Source organism: Phalacrocorax aristotelis, chromosome 1 (genome assembly GCF_949628215.1).
Source record: "Phalacrocorax aristotelis chromosome 1, bGulAri2.1, whole genome shotgun sequence".
Lineage (NCBI taxonomy): Eukaryota > Metazoa > Chordata > Aves > Suliformes > Phalacrocoracidae > Phalacrocorax > Phalacrocorax aristotelis.
In genome coordinates this window covers 181,544,255-181,564,724 of record NC_134276.1, presented here as the reverse complement: position 1 = coordinate 181,564,724, position 20,470 = coordinate 181,544,255, and the positions used below count along the sequence as shown (strand labels likewise).

The 20,470-nt window shown below is 39.0% G+C and overlaps 1 protein-coding gene across 4 annotated transcripts in view; it reads left to right on the top strand.

Moving 5' to 3' along the window:
• The window catches only part of SRGAP1 (SLIT-ROBO Rho GTPase activating protein 1), a 152,589-nt gene that overhangs the window by 84,286 nt on the left and 47,833 nt on the right, over positions 1-20,470 (top strand). For all 4 annotated transcript variants that reach the window (XM_075080924.1, XM_075080922.1, XM_075080923.1 and 1 more), the window contains exons 4-6: positions 6,452-6,514; positions 16,565-16,747; positions 17,129-17,257. In XM_075080924.1, the coding sequence (XP_074937025.1) occupies positions 6,452-6,514; positions 16,565-16,747; positions 17,129-17,257 (375 nt within the window). The remainder of the gene's footprint in view (positions 1-6,451; positions 6,515-16,564; positions 16,748-17,128; positions 17,258-20,470) is intronic.

Here is a 20,470-nt window from a genome sequence, read left to right as displayed (position 1 = left end):
GATTTCCACTGAGTCCCAGTGTGCACAGTTCTTGCTGTGGTACTTGCTCCAGAGTACTGGTGATTTATTTGCTGTTAGTTCCCAGCTGCAGAACTGGTTATACCTTGAATGATGGTGAAGCTCCAGTTTCTTTTCTGTGTAAAGGGAAGAGAGTTAGAAAGTGAGGTGAACAACACTGGACAGAGAGAAAACCAAGACCTGTGCAGGAGGTGAAGCTGTTAGCAAATTGTCTTGCTTTATTGATGAAAAACATAAGCTGTCTACATCTGTGTTTAGTCCAAATGGGCAGCTTCAACCGTAATGGTCTTTAAAGGTCCCTTTCAACCCAAACTATTCTATGATTCTGTGATAATTTTTTTCAGATGTGAATGAGCAGTCTAACTTAAGGTTCATCACAGACTGTCTCAGAAATACTTAATGGATGTCCACAAGGCAACAGAAAGGAATTAGGTGCAGAACACATGTCCTGTACTACAGTCCCCCTTGCAGACAGAGGTCACAGGAGCAAAGAGAAGGTGCACTTAGAATGAGAAAGGTGGCATCCAACACTTTCCTCCATCAGACTCTGTTCCCCCTAAAGAAAATGGTGTGGAATTTTTTGGAACATCAAATAGAATATTTAACCAATTTCTGTCACTTTCTGTAGGTTACTTTTGAAAAAGGCTGGATTTGGAATAAAGTTCTGTCAGGGAAAAGTGTAATTGATCTCAATGGGTGTCATCCCTATGAAAGCATATGGGGTTTGTTCACTGTTCACAGATTTCAGATTAAAGTAGAGAGAAACCATATCCTGCAGGTACTTCCACACCGGAGTCTGATCATACTGTTCTGTGAAATATGTACTCTCTCTCTTATAAGTAATAAATGTAAATAATAAGAACAGTAATAATATGAAGATTTAAAAACATAAAGACTGGTAAGTGCATCCTTAATATCTTACTGCAGTCCCTGGTCAAGAGCGGGAAATACACCCATCTAACATATCTGTACTCCATTGGCTCTTACAGCATTGCACATAGGAGTACTTAATGTCTTTCTAAGTAATTTCCAAATACCAGCTAATCAAGCTTCTCTATATTCAGTAGATCATTTAATTATATATCTACCAGTTTATTAACCTAATAGTGTTACGCATCACTGTTATCACTGTGTTTTAGTTCTCCCTTGGTCTTGCAGCAGCAGCTTCTGCATCTTTGGAGGTGCTTTGGCTCCATTTCCACATCCAGAGAGTAACTACACCAAGTCCGTGATCAGAGCAGATCTCCATCGTTCTGCTCCAAACCCTGAAGCTGCCTATCGCAGAAAGGGAAAGTGCCTCAGAGTGGATTGCCCATTGCTCACAAGCAAGATATGAGGAAACAACAAAAGAGTCACTCTGAGCTTCTTGGCTCTTTCTGCTCCCTCTTTTATCTCCCCCTCTCTCCTCCTGAGAGGATAAGGCTGCTCATTCTGCTTCTCAGTGGTAGCCCTTACTGGCTTCTTCTACCTCGCTGGTGGGCGCATAGGTCCTCAAATGAAACTTTTCCATTAAATGAACCCAGCATTTTCTAAAGGGGTACTGTTTGTATGCTATCCTAAGATTGGCTCCATGTTGAACTGCAGTAATGAAGAGATCAAACAATTCCCTCATTTCCTGCCCATGCTTACCAGTATTGTTTTGTTCCCTCTCCTGCTAATGTCTCCTATGTGGGATATAGCACAAAGTCATGAGTCTGTAGCAACCCCTTTCTCTAGTCCTTCTGTGAAAAGGTGTGCAGTATCCAGTCTTGGCCTATATGAAATGTAGTGATGAGGAATGTCTGTGCCCCCTTGGTGTTTGTACTTTGCCTTTGTCTCACTCACTGTTCCTCCTCATTCTGGTTCTTCCTTTTGTGTGCATCTATACATCTGTCTCAGCATTTGGATTGTTTTGGTGAAATGGTTCCTATTGGTTTTACCTTACATGTTCTGATGGGCCAGGATCTATTGTATTCAGGTACCTGATTGTATGTGGCTTTCCTGTCTAGGTTGACCCACTTAACATGTGGATATTCATTATTTTTGTTCTTCTGGGAGCTCTATGTCATTCTTTTTTCCAGGAGTCAGGAACCAGCATCTGTTTAAATGTACTAAATGCAGGACAAAGATAGGATCTAGTTCAGAGATTTTGTGGCATTTATCTGATGATACTATGTCAGGCCTCATACGTCCAGATAGGCACTTAAGCTCTTCTTTTTAATTGCTGGCATATAAAAGCAGTACAGATTGCTCTTCATGCCTGGCCTTCATACTGCACATAAAATCACAAACATAAAGTAGCAGAGTTCAAACCTTCCATGCTTGCGTGTTTCTTCAGGCAGATGGGGTAGATGGCCTCATGGGGACAATTAGAGAATAAAGTAATAAGGAAAAATGTCAAGCAGAAGGGAAAAGTATTATGCAGAACATTTCATGCAGTGATTCTGGTTACCCCAGCATTAATAATCAACTGTGTAAACACATACACAGAAAATCTTTAAGCAGATTTGTATATTTATAATTTATAAACATGTATTTTCTTTGGGCAGAAACCATAATGAGCCAAGATGAACGTATCTTCCAGTGTTTACAGTAAAAGATGCTGGAGAAGCCAAGCACAATAAATATTTTAGTCCCATAATCTGGCTATTAACGAGGACTATGACTACCTGCCAAATCTATTTGAAGTTATAAAGATTGTGGCATATATAGAGATTTTTTTACATCGTTTCTTAAACATTTAAAGGTTTAAAAGGATAGCAAAGCTATTTGTTGCTACAGACTGGCAAATCTGGGACAAAATTTTACTATGTGTTAGTTATGTCAGTGTCACCGCAGCTCATGAAAGCTTCTTAAAAGAAGGGTTTGCACATCATTTACCCCAGGGACCAGCAGCAGACTCATTTAAAAGCAATAGTCACAGAATATTTTCCCTAAATTATGGAACCGAGAGTAGCATTGTGTGTGCTAAATACAGACACTAAATCGTTCCGGGGACAACTGAACTGACTCTTAAATTTCAGTTAAAAAAATCCAAACGAGTAAATTTTGGGTGCCCAATTATGCTCTGACTGAAAAGGATAGAAAAATTCTTACAGACTTCAATGAAAGAGTATTAATGTGGAATTAAATATTAAGTTTCTCGGACATTAATCCATAAATATAAGTCTTGATAACATCAATAGGACCACTGATGTGTGGAAAGTTGAGCACACGCTGAAAGGCTGGTTTAGGTACACGTATTTGTCTGTTGCATGGGCTTGGTCTATCCTACTATCAGGCGAAAAAAATACGCTACTACCTCTTAATGCTTTAAACCAGATTAGTAACATATATAGTATTTCTAGCAAGGAGTTTACATGTGCTCTAGCATTTTTATTATGTTCTTTGTTCTTTTGGTTAATAGATGCTAATACATTTCTCTAGGACAATGAATAAAGAAGCACCTCAGTGATTGTTTGTCAGGTTTTAATGGCCCGATTAGAGCTATCAACTCAGCTCCAGGAAAATGTGTGCTGCATCTTATATTCTGTTGTTTGGCTACCCTGAGGAGAGGCTCCTGGAGGAGCACACCATTCAAACATGCTGAACTACTGCGGGGAATAGGTAGCATAAAAGAGAAATAGGAGAGCCATTAACCACTGAAAATAAATGCACTACTTCTCTGGTGCTCTAACACACTATATATTATACACTAAAAGCCATATCGCTTGCCACTCGAGTCGGTATTTCTTGATCTTAAATGCTAATGTAAAAACTGTTGGTTCTTGAAAATAAATCCCTTTTATACTTCTAAGGTTAACCAAATTTCCTGATTTTTATTGGACAATTCCTACAAAATCTTTCATCAAAAAGAGGCAGCAACTGACAGGTTATCCATCACTACAGGTCACCCTCTGCAGGTTGGAGTCCCCAGATGAACTGGTGGAAGAATGACTCAACTCTGATCATGTGGCATTGCAAGGCTGTCTCTTCCTAATTTTTACTCGTTTTGCTGATCACCTCCCTCCCTCTCTTTTTGCTTCCTATTTTAAAGCCTGTTGTCCTTACCTAACCACATCTCCTTCTTTCCTCTACTGTGATCTCTTCCATTCTCTTTCAAATTTACCATTGATCAAAGTGTTGCCTGGAAAAGATCATGTGTGCATGGCGCCCAGTAAATCCTGAGGGCTGGACCGCTTGTGCTTCAGTGCCAGACAAAACTCTACAGGAGCAAAGAGAAGAAATGGGTCCTAGTAAATAGTGATCATTCCCCATAGCCTCGACTCATCTGGTGTCTGTCTGCATTAAGGTGTAACTGAAGAGCAGAAAAGGAGGATGCGTCTTTCAGTGAACTGCTGTGTGCTTTGCTTGCAAAAAAATCTGGAAAGGGAAAAATGAAAATCGGTTTGAGGTTTTCTGTCCCACCTTCTCAAACTTTTGCACTGCCAGGTTAAGGCATGCTGCCTTAGAATTGGCATTGCTATATTTAGGCCTTGAGTTGCCATCAGCTTTGAGATGGTAGTGACCAACAGTTGAAAGGATAAATTGCTTGAAGCTGGGGTTCATCTACAGTTTTTTTCCCACATGTATATGCTTTCATCTTCCAGCCTTAATGTCAACCATCTTATTTGTATGTTTTGTCCTTCTTCTGGCTAAAATAATTTGAAGAACAGACCGCTCATATTCAGCACTATAGAGGCAGCTATCCAAGAGAAAACAGGTGGCCTCCACTTCTTGGAGCTTTGAGGAGATGTGTAAGCTGTGTCAGAGCTGTGCTGCTGACTTTTAAAGGCAGGGTGCCAATGTAAAGCAATGAAAAGTAATTCAGAATTTTTTCTAAAGCTTTTACTGTGTTTCCCTACAGCAGCTTGCAAATCTGCAATCCTTTTCCAATTCTTTACAAGCGTTCTGTGTGCTGTTATGCATATGAATTTTTGTCCATAATATTAGATGAAAATACTCTGATATTTGCAAAGAAATGGAAGTAGGAAGCCTTATGTTCTAGTTACTTCAGTAGTAGAAATACCAGACTTCAAAAAGTATAAGCAATAAGGAAAGTTTCATAGTAGTTCTGTGTAACTTGGCTTCAGAGCATGTGTCTCACTGTGCCTTAGCTACTACAGCTAATGCCCTTGGTAATACAAGAATTTCACTGAAGTCTTTTTTAATTTATACTTCTAGCTTCTTGTCAGTTAAAAATCATTTTGCATATAAGGATTGGAGTGAATACTGATAAATTATATGGCAGGTTCCTTAAAATACTGCCCAGATTTAGGACTACAACAGGAGGAATAGGAGAAAAAACTCAACATATTCTATTCCAGCTACTGTATGTGTCTGTTTTATCCTCCTGGAAGACACAGCGGATGGGTTGTGTGGCATGGTTCCTCCTCGTACGTGAGCATTGCACTGGAAATTCTCATTCAGAAACCATTATTCCTGCAGGTGTTTTAGTGATGGCCAAGTATGTGTTAGCGGCTTTGGAGATGAGTTGTCCCTGAGGATTTTCCTTTGGCTTCTATACAAATAAAAAGTACTTCTCATAGCTAAGGCTGTTATCGATCATGAAGTTGGAGTTTTTAGAAGTCAGGCTAATTGTCAATTTCTTCACATTAAAAAAAAAAAAGCTGACATTTTCAGCGTGGATTTTACAATGCTGAGCATCGCAGAAGAAATGTAGCCAGGCTGTTTGCCAAGTCCTGTAGCTCTATTCTGTAGCTGTTTTCCAAAGGCTATGGTACAAATGCCTTCAACTCTTGCGCAGTTGCCACAATTTTCATCTGATTGAACTGCTATGGACAACTAACAAAGGAATACATTTGAATGAGACTCCAATTAAATACTCTTATTTCGACGTACTTGCTTTCGTTAATAACTACTGCTAAGCATTTCTTTTTATCCGGGTCAAAATGAAAGTAAAGACACAGTCCAGAAAAGCTAAACAAAGCTGTTTCAGCAGCCCACTCTACGGAATATTATGCAGTTGGGTATCTGTTTCAAAGAGAAGCCACAATTATTTCTTGCATAAATATTTAGATAGTTGCATGTGCTGAGAAACAAAGACTATTCTAGATGTAAAATTGGGCGGGATGTCCCTCTAGAATATCACATTCCATGTGGTTTAGTTTTTGTGTATATCATAGCAGCTATAAAACAGTACACAGTTTATTCCATTAAAAAGGCTTATAACATTAATCCTGAACTTCACCCTTTCTGTTGGCACCTATTTTCCTGATGCTTCATGGGAAAATCTCTCAAATTACTTCTGGGTTTCTTTTTAGAAGCCTTCTCTCCAGATGTTATCTGCCTACTTCTGCATCCCTGAATCATTTTTAGTGCACTGTATTTCTGTCAGAACAGTGTCTTTGCAAGAATTCACTATCTAGGATGAACAATGACTACAAATATCAAGAAGCAAATGTATGCTGCATTTTTTACGTGCCTTTTTCTAATGATTTCTTTTTAATTACAGAGCAAAGAGATTGCATTTCAACTTCATGAAGACCTAATGAAAGTACTTAATGAGCTTTACACAGTAAGTAGTTACTTACTTAGCTTATCCCATACAAATTCCATATCAGACTCCTTCTGTAAGCTTTAAGTGGCCTTTTATCTAGTAAGTTACCCCCCAGTGGAGATGCTTATTTTTGTCTCTTTACACAAGTCTAAACTGTCTCTTTTGGAAAGATTATTCACTTGTTTAGAATATGTATGCTAATGCTTTCAGGATTACTCTTTACCTTCGATGCTTTTTCCCCCCAGGCTATGCAAAGCCAGGTAATTATAAGTTTTGTTGATTGTTAGTGAAACATTTCTACTCAGAGTTCACCAGAGCAGAACTTCTTCCTTTTCTGCCTTGTTTTTGTCCATGCTGCCATCTGCTTGCTTTGGTTTGACTCATGGACTACACTCAGTAAAAATCATAGGTGCTTGCAGATCCAGTGCTGTGCTGTCTAAATGTTACTTATGTGCCCTCCCCTCTCCCTGACTGGGATAAGTGGATAATGAAAAGAAAAACAGAGGGTTGCTTAGGCTTTCCATATTAGGCTTTCCATATCATTTAGAGAGGTCAAGAAAAAAACACTATGAGCATGCTGGCAAGCTGCTGCTGACCCGTTGGAAAATCTGAGACAAGTTAGCTCTGACCTTATTTTTCCCTTGAAACCCATCTACACAACTTGTTACTACTGAATGATGTCTTGTCTACCTCATAACTGTTTTCCCAAATATTTTTTTGAGGGGACATGTTCTGAGAAAGAAGAAGGCAACAATAACTTTTTTTTAAACAGCTATGCAATGAAAAGGAACTGATGATATCCACCTCTTCTAAAAGTCTGTTGATTCCTGCTGGTTGAGGAAGTTGTAACTCTAAATTCTCTTTTCTGTCTGGAAGAACTGAAACATCCATGATCCAGTACCCTGCATAAGAATCTCTAGACCTCTCCCTTCCCTATCCTCAAGGTTTGGGGGACCATAGAAAAAAACCCACTATATTTATGTCAAGAAACAATTTGTGATTATAAGGAAATTTAGGAAGATAGCAGCAGCTCTCCTCAGGCAGCAATGGGTCAAACATTAGTTTTCTGCATCTTGCTGGTTTTTCTTTTGACGTAGGGAAAATTGTGCACCCATCAGTGTACAACAGGTTGAAGAACATTTGAATTCAAGAACAACTTAGGTGGCAAAAAGGAGATCCAAAGAAAATTAGACGTCTCTCATTGCCCTGGGTTCTTTTGGACAGTGGTTATGGACACAGATTCCTAAAACCTGCCTAAATCACCTTCTTTTTTTTCTTTTTTCTTTTTTTTTTTTAAATTTTCTTCAGGGCTCTTTTTTTTTCTGAAATCACCACTGATTTTGTAGGGTGCGATACTGCAAAATCTTGTTTGCTCAGGCCTGTAGTCAGTGAAGTATGCTGGGATCAGCTTCTGCGAAGTAGTGATAGCCACAGACAAATCACACAGCTGCAGGGGATCAGCGACTGTAGGAGCCATTGCACAAGTGGGCTTCAGTGGTGAGTAAGCCCTGAAGATAGAGTCTTGTTTCAATTAAACAGTTGCATAACTCCAGTGCCTGGTGAGGCGCGGGATTAGTGCCCATGCTCCCAGGGTAGGAAAACAGTGAAGCATGTGCTGCAATGCTTTGCTGAATCACCAGTGAAAATCTGCAGGACTGGATTTTGGTATTTTCAGTCTTTTTCATTGCACTAGTGCTATTCTTCCCACTGATGACTACGGATTTATTCAGATACTAACCTTCCATGTTGTGGCTTCCACTGAATGCTGCTTCCTGTCTCAGAATTTAAGATTTTTGTAAAATGGAAAGTTTTTCTTGAAGTTAGTAGAACACAGAGCATGTGCACAATTTGAATTAGGTTACTGCTGCAGGATGGTTTCTTGGGGTGGAATTTACTTCACGTAATTTTCAAGCATCTGCAGTGTAGGCACAAATACCTTAGCTTGCCATATGGGTTCCACTTATAGTCACTGGAAATCTAATATGGGGAGATCAGACCCCTTTGTCTGATCAGATGCAAGCATCTGCTTCAGATGAAATGATCTACACCGTTAACTCCATTGTCCAGCTTTTCATTGACTGCAAAAGAATTGGTCAGTTGTGGATGCCCGTATTTAGCCACATACAACCCATGTTTAGTAAAATGACAGTATGGTGCAGAATAACATTAGTTCCACTGACTGCATCTTTGGAATGATCACCATATCTGTGTAATATATGTGCTAGTGTATGTAAAGGGCGAAAGTTACCTAGACACATGGAAACGACATGCATACGTTTTAAATTGTGTGTGACGTTTACTGTTTACAGAATAAGATCACAGTGACCTTACCAAAACATCTGTAGTTTTAAAATCCAGGAGGTATGTTTCTCAGTCACTTAAAGAAAAGTCATCTTCCTCTTTGCCCTCTGATTCATGGAAAGAAAAAAAAAAATCAGTCTTACTATTGTGAGATAGATCTTTGTGTCCAAAAAAAAAAAGCCAATTAATTTCAAGTCAGTGAATAATATACTGATATTGAAGTCCCTCCCTATTACTCACTTCTGGGGTTTTTTAAAGGAATGGTATGTTCATGAAGAATAACTCTTAAAATGTGAACCCTTATTGGAGTTTAAATACCTGTAAAGCCTTTGAGTGAGGGGAAAGTACTGGAGCTTTTAATGAGCTGAGGGTGTGTATGAAGAAGGTTTAATAATCTGTGTACTTCATATTATCATGCCTTATCTTACAAGACAGGTTTCTAAGTTAATGTCACCCTCCAGAAACTAAAAACAAACAGTTGTGCATAAGAGTGTGTTGAAGAGAATGGGAAAAGAGAATTAAAATCACTAAAAGCAAAAATAGTAAGAAGTCTTTGCGCTGAGGCACAGGTGTATAGCCAATGTAATGAAATTGCATGTTTTATTTGTTTATTCTTGAACTTCTCAGATGAGGAGTGGGTTCCTTAGGCAGACATATTTAGGCGCACACAGTAGTTCTGCAGCTCCACAGTAACCCTTCAAGCAAACATGTTCACTCTACAGGCAAGGTTTAAGAGATTACTTGCCTGGATTTCCCTAATGCTGTGGGCTAAGGGCCGGATTAAATGCTTGTTTCAAACCCAAATGATGATAGGCTCTACCCACCCATCTCTAGCATGCCAGCCAGACCTGAGGCTTCATCACACCTGCTTTCAGACTTCTTGAGCACCAGGTATCTCAAATCCAGTTTATCTAGAATGATCCAGAACAAATTGGATGTTTAAAGGAATTGCTACTGATTTGGTCCAAATATTTTTAATGGGTGAGTTCTAACACAGCCTACTAACTATCAGAATAACAACTGACTTTTCTTCAGGCGACAACACTGTATCAGGTGTCCTAGTCTTCTTTGTCATAGAAGGTGCCAAGAAAAAAAGTTACTTTGGGACCTATCTTGGAAAATCTAGTCTTGCACTTCTGCCTCAGAAAATCCTTTTTAACCTGTTCATAGGGCTAGATCTAAAACCTGCTGTGGTTAAGAAGTTGTGTCCATTGGTTTTGACATATTTTAGATCAAACAAGTCAATAAGCAGTGCCATAGGTTTTGCAAAAAAGAAAATGTTCTAAGACAATAAGAATTCACTGAAGAACTGAAGAGACGTAACGCTTTCCACTAGGAGTGTATTAAGATTTTCAAGTAAAAAAACTTTCTGCTCAAAGATATATTTTAACTTTTGAAAGTTTGAACTTCTGCCTTTTGAGCGAGAGAGACTAGAAAGCATTTTGGCTGCTTATTTAATGTGGAAAAGCTCAGAACTGCAATGAAATGTCAAAAAAAGCCCAGACACTTTGGAGTATTAAATACCTACTCTTCTTTAAAAATGCATGCTAATAAGAGACCTTTCTCCTTGTTTACATTTTATGTAATTAATTCCTTTTCCTATTTTCATTACTAGGAATTTTCATGGAAATAGGAGGTTTGTACCATAGGTCTTCATTTATTCCCTGGAAGTAGCTTAGTTTGTGTTGACTTTGGCTTGCACAATCCTCATTAAAACTACACATCATGTATAGGATTGCTGAAGAAAGAAGCAGGTGAACTGAGGCTTCAGAAGATGTTCTAAGAACGTGTGAGCAAAGCAGGCTTATTTTGCTGGAATAATCAGAATTTTGTAAGGGAAACGTTACTTTTTCATGTCTATCTTTTTTACATAGAGACGGTTTTACATGTTGTTACATATGCATATGTTTTCCACATGTTACATGACTAGTGAAAATGCATTTAAGACACTGTATTTTCAATTCTCGGTACTTTATGCACTGGTTCTTAAATTATGACTCAAAACACCATGCTAAAAACAATTGAATAGCTAAGCTTCAGTCTGTATCTTTGCAAGTTCAGTAAATTACAAGTGGCGAGTACTTTTAGTTATGCATGTTTTCTCCCTGGCTCTGCCAGCCAGTCAGTATTTTCAGGTCTGCAGCATCCCAGCTGCTGTGTTCCTCTCTTACTCCTCTCCCTATTACGCTTTCAGCCAATGTAGACTAGTAATTAGTCCCATGTTTTACATAAGGATATAAGCTGTTGAAACTAGAGCAAGGCGTACCTTTTGAGTGAGTGGTGACAGGGAAAGAGGAACCCAGTTAGTTGTGTGGGGTCACAGAGTGGAGGTTACTTCCTGACAATTACAGGAAAAAAAGTTGGTCAAACTGAAAACTGCAGGAGATTTGGGTTGGTTTTTTTGTGAACTGAGAGATTTAGAAACCTTCTTACATGTTGATTTAAAGAGGCGATAGATTATTGATTTTACAATAGATCATCTTTGCAACAGAGAGATCTCCCCAGTCAAACTCTTCTTTCATTTCTCTGGAAAGCTAAAATATCTTGTATTATTAGATCAAATACTGCAGTATGACAGTAACGTTTGAGTGATTGGGAATGGTAGGAAATAGAAGGTAGACAGAGTCTTTTCTTGCAGTGGAGGGTGGTCTCCACTGGATTTATTTAGGGGGGAGGGCATATTCATAAATGACCCCTAAAGAAGTCGGGGTGGGATCAATGAGGTGACAAGTTTGCTAAAGATACAGAGCTGTTTGGTAATAGGGACAAGGGCAAATGGTGGAGAAAAGTGGTGCACATCATAAAAATAAATATTTGTCTCCTGCTTAGCATTCCACATTACTCCTACTGGCATCACGGCTTTCACAAGCAATACAGATGTAAGGCTTTCAGAAAAAACTAAAAAGGAGGGACAGTCCAAAGCACACAATTTAATATTAAATAAGACAGGGCTGCTGTGCTACTTGCATTTTCCATTGCTTTATCTTTCTCTTTAAAAATCTTGGCTGTTTAATTTCTCAAGGTAGTTGCTGCCAGATTTTCTTTTTTCTTTGCTGGAATAACACAGAATCTGGATTCTCTATAGAAAAGTTAAGTCCAATTTACTGTAGCACACCAGACATCTGAGAAACTGAAATCAGTAATTCTGTATTGGTAGTAATATATCAGTGACAATTCCTGGAACCACATCAGAGGTTGGTTTGGAACTGAACAGTATGCTGAAAACAGCTAATATTGAGCATGCAAAACTGCTAGAGGCCACTGATATAGTAAAATTGGCATAAGATCTTACTTATTTCTTAGGGAAAGTACTAGCTAACCTGATTTAATGAATCCCTTGCAGCTTCACCTTCTGATAAGAATTCACGACTTAGCAGAGACAATTCTGAAGCAATTCAAACATCGTAATTGCAACACAGATGAACTACTGTTCCGTTAAATGCCTATTTCCTGAGAAACATTATTAAAAAGCTCTTAATTTTGGAGTTTTATTATAAAAATAAAGCACATGATAATTCCAATATATTTTAACTTTGTAGCATTCAGTCTTAGTACTGACTGAAGAACCTTTTTTAAGGTTAAGAACCTTTCTAGAAAAGAAGTATGCGTGTAGAAAAGGGAACATGTGCTATGTGCTATGGGAACGTTCCTCTCTCGTAGCCCACAGAAGTACAGTGCTAATTACTGTCTTGTTGATGGATTTACCCAAACAATTGTGGGTTTAAATAAAATAATTATCTAAGGGTTTACTTAATGTGCTCTTCCCTGTGATAAGTGCTATCTCTTGCCCTAAGCATACCTGCTGAGCTCTTATGAACGATGCTGAAAATTTGGCACACAAAATGAGATGTTTATATCACTAAGTGAACAGTCTGTCACCTACAAGCAGGAGAGTACATAGTTTGGGTAGCATAATCTTTTTCATATGCATGTAGTCTGACTTAGTTATCTGACAGAAATCTGTTTTACATCACTGGATCTACAGAATGAACCTGCTAAATTAATAGGAGATAAACTCACCATTTAATTTTAGAAAGGGACTAGCATGCATTTAACAGTGCTTACTCGCTGTAGCGGAGAAGTGCAGCATATGCCATGACAGTTCAGCATCTGCAAAGTTACGACCTTGCTCTCTCTTTTCAGTGCAGACTTGATGGCTGATCAATAAGCACTTTGGGGACTAATTAAAGTCAGTTCAGTGATGGATACTCTCACAAGATAGTCTATCATTCAACAGTTTGGTGGATATTTGAGAAGCAGTATTGCTTATTTCATCAGGTTATTTGTCGTTTGAATAACAGATCTATTGATCTGTTACATATTCAAAGATCAGAGATCTGTGGATCTCAGAATTCTTCATACAGTAAGTCTATTTACAAGAATTAGGCAAGCCTGTTACTGTCTTTTACAGTATATAACAGTCTTTTAAAAACTCCAAGGAGAAAAGTTAGTATAATAGTAAGGGAGAGAGTTGTATATGTAACTTAGTGTGCAAATTCTAAGCTAAATTGTTGAGGAATCGTGCAGCAAAATACTTGGAAGCCAACTCCCTAGCTTGTTCCCATTTGTTTTCCATATGTGTCTATCTAATACTTTCTGAAGCTAAGTTTAGCTGCTGCAATATCAGCTTTTAAAAAACATTGACAAATCATGAAAAAGGCTGGAGCTGTCAGCTTTCCCCAGAGGCTTGCAAAATAATGATGTCACTAGTGCATGAGATAGGCAGTGCTATCAACACAACAGACTGGACAGGAGTCAAATGCATCAGCTGATTACTGCTCTGTACATAGTCTGTATTGATTTCTAAGCCAGCGTGGCTTGGGTAGGATGGATCCTGACTCTTGTCCATCCCTGAGTATACTGCCAAAGGGAGGACTTCTTTTTCAATTTTAGTCATATTAGGAATCATTTGTACCAAAAACTTGTGCAAAGGTTATTGTGGGAACATGGATTTCAAGTAGACATCTTGGTTCCCCGTAGACACTATGAGCTCCACGTCATTCTCACACAGAACTTGGCTTTCAATTGGTGTAGAGTGAGACACTGGATTTGGTGGCATGTGCTGAAAGCAGGCAGTGAGAGGAAATAGTACTCTTCAGTAATGTGAGGTTAACGGAGTCAATGTGGAGGCATCTGATCCTGTTGGTGAGAGCTGGTAGTGATGCACTTGTACTCCTTCACTCAAGCTGAAATGTCATAGCTGCTGCAGAAGGACATTTATGCCTAGTCCACTGGGCTACAGGGCACTGAGGAAAAAATGCTTCAAAAACTTCAGTGCTTACTGCTTTTGTCAAACAGAACAAATCCTTTCTTCACCACTTAAGTCAGATTCTTTGAGATGTGCTGTTAGAGAGCTCTGAGATATTCCTTCTTTGCAGGCAGAAAAGCTGAGAGAGTGCAGAAGAAAAAACTTCCCTAGCTGGTAAGACACATGAGGTAGCTTTGTTCCACCAACTAAAAAGTCCCTGGAGCTGACACAATAAAAATAATAAAAGCAAACATCTGTAGACTTCTGTAAAGAAGCTCTCAAAAAAATTGAGTAAAAAGGCCAAAAGAGAAGGGCACAACCTTGTTTTTAATTTCCTTTTCCCATAATTTTTAATAGAGCCATATCACCTTCTGTGCTCCTCAGGTTTGTTTTATAAATCATTTCTTTAAGAAGTGCATTTCTTTTTTCAGTATTTCAGTAATTCTTTCCATGTGGCTATACTAGTTAGACTCTGCGGGTACAGATTAGTGACAGCTTTAGAAATGCCTTTGATAACAGTGCAGGATAGAGGGAGCTGAATGTGCTGTTTGGTTAAGCTGGAAACTGTGTAGATCTCAGCTCTGTAGGCTTGCCTTCTCTTCCCAGCTTAGCTTGTTTCGTCTTCGGGTTTTTGCCTCATCCATGCAGACAGTGAGCTGCTGGGGCAGCAGCTGCTCCTGGCAGGTGTAGGCAGTGCTTGGGCAGGGAGCTCTGCACTCTGTCCGGGCCTTGGAGCGTGACTGTGCTATGAAGTAACAGCAGCAGCAACAACAGTAAGCCCTGCCCTGGGTGGTTTGGGTTTTTTTTTCAGCAGAGAGCTGTAGACATATATTTTTAAAAATAAAAACAAGGCCGCTTTTTTTGGTGGGCATCTCTGACTACAGGAAGTTAGTGAAGAGTTGCCTGTTTCATTTTTAATACCAGTACTATTTCAGTTGTATCAACAGCATGACATCAGTATTAAACAGCGGCATACACAATTATGGAGTATAACATATGCATAATATACAAAGTTATACAAAATTGCAGCTCTCTAAAAGCTGCTTTCTTGCTGTTGCACAAGACTTTAAGTATGCATCTGTTCAGCCATGACCTGACATGGGGTGCACTTTGTGTGTGTCGATCCATACTAAGCCATGCTGCAGTGAATTTGCGCTATCTAGCTTTAGTTTCCCCACTGTTGCCACTCTACGGATGCTCCTTAGGCTGGCCTAACTACTCAGTTACAAAAAGTACTCCTCTCCCTAGGGAATATTTCAAGGCAGCTCCCCAAACTAGTTTGCCTCCTTCATGGGTCACACGAAGCTCTGCTGAGGGAGGAACAGCCCATTTGATTCCTCCCTGGCTGTGTCCTTCAGAGGAGATTTGAATGGCTTGCATGGCCTGAGCCCAAAGATAACATCTGCTGGAGAGAGCACTCTGTGAAGAAGAGAGGAGGCCGCTGGCTGTGTGAGGATGCTTTCATGGTTTGTTCCTTGCTTGAAACTTAAGACAACAACAATAAAAACCAACCAACCAAACAAAAAAGGCTGGGGAAGATAGAAACAGGCTTTCTTTGCTGGAGGTGGGCAGAGACAGCCCTCCCCAGCAGAGGTGGGTGGTTTGTGGTTGCTTGCTACCCACTATGCAGCGTTCAAGCTGAGGCTTTTCTTGCTTGAAGAAGAAAGGGAGGACTGAGCTGAACCAGTCCTTCTCCCTCTTTGTGGTCTGTGTAAGCAAGTATTTGCAGGCTGGCATCCCAAGCTCTCTTGGCTGCAGAGCCAGCATGTGTGTAGGGGGAAGATAAAGGTATTAACTGGGGGAGCTATAGGGAAAGCATCTTCACAACTTACTTATCAGGCAGCTCCTTCTCTAGTTCTCACCTGGTTTTAGGTTGCACCCAACCTGCTGGCAGCACAGTTGGGAGCCATTTCTTTCCAGGCTGTGGACAGCCATCCGGCTGGTTGGGGATGTGCTCCCAGAGAAGCTTCCCATTGCTTCTGCTTTCAAATGTTCGATGTCCACAACCAAACCGTTAACTTAGCACTGAAGAAGTCAGATAGATATGGCACTGACACAGATTTAGTTTTATTGCTCATTATTTCATGTTTTCATTCATAGACAGAAATCCCAAAGTTTGATAAGAAGCATTTTGCTTTTTCCTATCAGAGCAATGAAAAAAGAAATCCCCAAAAAAATTTCTGCACAACTTTTGACTGGAATATTTGATAGCCTGCTGCCCGATTGCCTATCAAAACGTTTCAGTGATGCAAGGCCCTTACAAGCAGAAACAAGCTTACATTACTACTAGTTCTTTTTATTCATAGTGTTCAGAAAGCACTCTGAACATTTAGAATTTTAAATAAATATAAAAATAAAATAAAAATGCAACCAGAAATCCTCAATCTCTGTTGGCAAAGAAACTTATCCAAGCTCCGTGTTTATAAGAGAATGTTTTACTGAAAGACCCTGTGAGTTTTCTGTAGATACCTTTGTATTTTCATTTTGTCCTAACTCTCCTTTGACTCTGTCTTCTGCAGGTCATGAAAACATACCACATGTATCATGCAGAGAGCATCAGTGCAGAAAGCAAACTGAAGGAGGCAGAGAAGCAAGAAGAAAAACAGATTGGGAGGTCAGGAGACCCTGTTTTTCATATTCGACTAGAAGAAAGGCACCAGAGACGGAGCTCTGTGAAAAAGATTGAAAAAATGAAGGAAAAAGTAAATAGTCCTTTGATTTAGTTTCATTTGAAGTAAATTCAGTGCATTCTGACATTCTTTAGCACGATATTAGACAGAAAAGCCCAGTGGGAAATAAAATTAAACAAGGTACACATAATAAACTAGCAGTGAGTTATAGATAACTTGACTTAATTGCAGTTCGGAGAGGGGAATACTTTAGTGCTGGTATAATGCATACTATATGATTTGTCACATGTGAAACAAAATACTAAGTTATGACTTTATTATATTTGTTATATGCGTAACAGGCTGGCAACTAAGATTTATTCTTGTTAATAGGAATGTGTGCTTGAATTGTTACCATTTTTGCTACATACCAAAAATGAATTCAAATACGTTAATATACAATCTTCTTCCTAGCGTCAAGCAAAATATTCTGAAAACAAGCTGAAATCTATTAAGGCCCGTAATGAATACCTGCTCACCCTTGAAGCAACCAATGCTTCTGTTTTCAAGTATTATATTCATGACCTTTCGGATTTAATTGACGTAAGTATTGACACATTTGTTTTTATGTTTATTCTGTTCAGGAATAAAACTTCTTTTTCTTTCATTTTCAAAGAGAATACATTAGTCATATGGGTTGCCTACAATATGCTTGTCATTTATAATATTGTGTGGTATAATCAGCAGATTTTTCCTTCAGCTTTATATTTCGTGAAATAAAATGCTGAACCCATTCCTTTAAAGTTAGAACATTGTTTTCTCCCCACATGGCAAGAGAAAATATGACAGGAATAACACAAAAAAGATAGACATTTCCATTCTGTACTATAAAAGGATTTCTGGGGTACCAATAACAAGATAAGCTTCTTAAGTGGGCATCTAATAATGGTATTTTAACTCAAAAGAAGGCATTTCCTCCGTGTCTTCAAAATGAATTTCATTCATTTAGTCACTGAATCAAATATATACTGCTTTTTATTCTTATTTCATGTAGTTTGTGGACCAGACACAATCAATCCTGTACTCTGTACTGTCAACAGAATTGTTACTGATTTTCATTAAGTTATTCCTGTGAGAACGTCCTAGGAGAATGAGGTTATACACTGATGTACTAGCATTTGGTCTCCCGAACCCATATTATTGACATTTTTAGATTATATGGAGGGAGGATCCTGCACTCTATCATGTCCCACTTTCTTTGTAAGCTGACCACGTATTTGATAAAGAAAATTTGGAGGCAGCAAACACAAGCTCAAGAGTATTCATTCACTGGCAATGTAGTGTTAAATAAGTCAGTGAGTACACCTCTGTGGCCCATGTGAAATGCTAGATATTTGAATATGCTTTCTACTGCAACAATAGCATTTGTTATTTACAATAGTAGATAACATTCATACACAGTTATTTCTGGTGGGATGTTCATCACACAGATAAGCCAGCTAAGCTCTGATTTGTAATATAGTGTAAATTAATGCAGCATTTGACAAGAGGTTTCTCATTTCAGCTGCATGGAGAAGCAAGGCTTGATGGAGAAGGGGAAAAATGCCTTCTTGAGATGAATGGACTAAAATAGCTGCATATATGTGGTTTATTGTTTGTTTTCTAAATACTGAGAATCAGTTTTCTTTGACATTTCTGTTTTCCTGTAATTTCTAAAATATTGCCTGATTTTGATATAACTTTTTCCTTTTCCCTTTCAACTTTTTTCTCTCCAAATGGTTTTGCTTCTTTTTTTTCTTTCTTCTTTCTTATAAGAGATGGTGGTGTATTTTTTTTGGTGTTTTCAGTATTTGTTGCTGTCTCTATCTTAGCATCTCTTTTCTTCCTCTTTCCTACTGACTGTTGCATGTCTCCTCTCTTCTGATTTCTTCTGCTGTATACTGTCCCTGTCTACACCCATGCACCTGCACATCCTGCTCCACCCACCTGCCCTGCCCAGGCAATGAAAACATTTATCAGGATCCCAAAAGATAGATGATCAGGGCAGAAAACTGAGGACAAGCAGCATACCTGCTACAGTACCACCCAAGTGAGAAGTTGTCCCTACCTAATGCATGACTTTCCTGATACTGCCTAAAGGATGATGAATTTTTTGCTTCTAGTTAGGGCATGTCTGATAAATGTGAACTTTATGAGTTGTTCCTGGCTGCTGGAAGGAAGGAAAGGTCCCTTTCCCTCTGTTCCCAGCACCCCCACCCCTTCAGAGGTTGGAAAGATGCTGATTTTGTCTTCTCTCCTGCCTTCTCTTTCGGAGCTCACTTTACCCAGTGAATGTCTGCAGGCTGTATTTCTATTTGGTCAAAATTTTCTCAGGTTAGAAAATGCACCTGATTTTTACGTGTTTCATCGACATCCACAGAGTTTGTCACAGCAGTGAAAGCCGAGGGGAGGAACCACAGGCATGGAGCTTCACAAAGAATTGCAAGGAGAAGCAAAGTGAAGCTCTCTCTGCATATGTATATAAAGGCAGTACTCTCTGGAGTTACTGTCTGAGAAGATATTACAACCATGAAGACTAGAGCTTTCTAACTGCTAGTTTTTAATAGAACTATACATCCTACAGTATTTACTAATGCAGGAAAACGATACCTACTTTGGGTAGCTTTTTCCAAGCCTTGGACCAGTGTAGATAATAACATTCTTTTGGCAAAATGGCTTTAGAAATTACTCTTCCCTAAGGAATTTAAATGGAAAATCTAGCTGCCCTTTGCATCACTGTTTTGTAAGAGCAGGCTGTAAACATGTGCAACCAGAATTTGCTTCAGAGCCAATTTAATCCGATTGTGAGCTTGTTTAAATGAAGTGTCTTTCAGACATTTGTATTTAATCAGAATATGCTGTGAAAGCATTGGTATCTGGACAGAGTGTTTACTACTTGACAAAGGAAACGCTTTTTGTAAATGCAACAGTCCTGGCAAGATTTTGGGGTTATATCATTGGAATGTGAGACATGCTTCCCACTGGCCATATGTTGCAACAGTCCAGGCTATCTCATTCTGTAAATCTATTAATGTAATGGTATGATTCGGAGTTTTCAGAGCAGTGGTGGCGATTTTGTTCTTTGCCCTCTGTACTTTGTCCCCATCTGCCTGCCTGCCTTTCTGTGCTTGCCTGAGCTCCCTCTTTGCCTCTACGGAAGAGGATTACTTCTCCTCTGTGTATGAATTCCAGTTAACATGGAAGGGATTTAGATCTACCCGAGCTGTTGGCGTTGCCCATAAATGAAACTATTTTCCTACATTACTGAAAAATATGTCTTATAAAAATGGCATAAATATATAGAGGAATGCAGTGAACTCTTCAGTACGTTTCTGTAACAAGATTGGGGAGGGTTGTGGGATATTTTTTTTCCCAGAAAAAAAAAATCATAGCTTTTTTTGCTTGGATTCTACTGCAACTTGATTTGTGAGGCTCATATGGAAAATCCTAAATTGCAGTTCCTCAGTTGAACTCGGTCTGAACTGTTCAACTCCTTCATTTCATTAAGAAAGCTCAGAGCTTCTGACTTAAAATGATGATGTGTTGTTCATCTTAAGCTCTTGTGATAAAAGCATGATAAAAATATTGCTGGAGTCTTAGCCGGATGTTTTAATGCATTTAGTGAGCTGAGAGTTGGGACCAGCATTTGCAAAGAAGGAGAGGAATAAACAGGATTTGATATGCGCAGTATATTTTTGTCCTTTGCATATTGTGCTAGATGAATTTGAATTTTCTGTTGAATATTTCTTCTCTGCTGACTATATAGTAGGTTCTAGT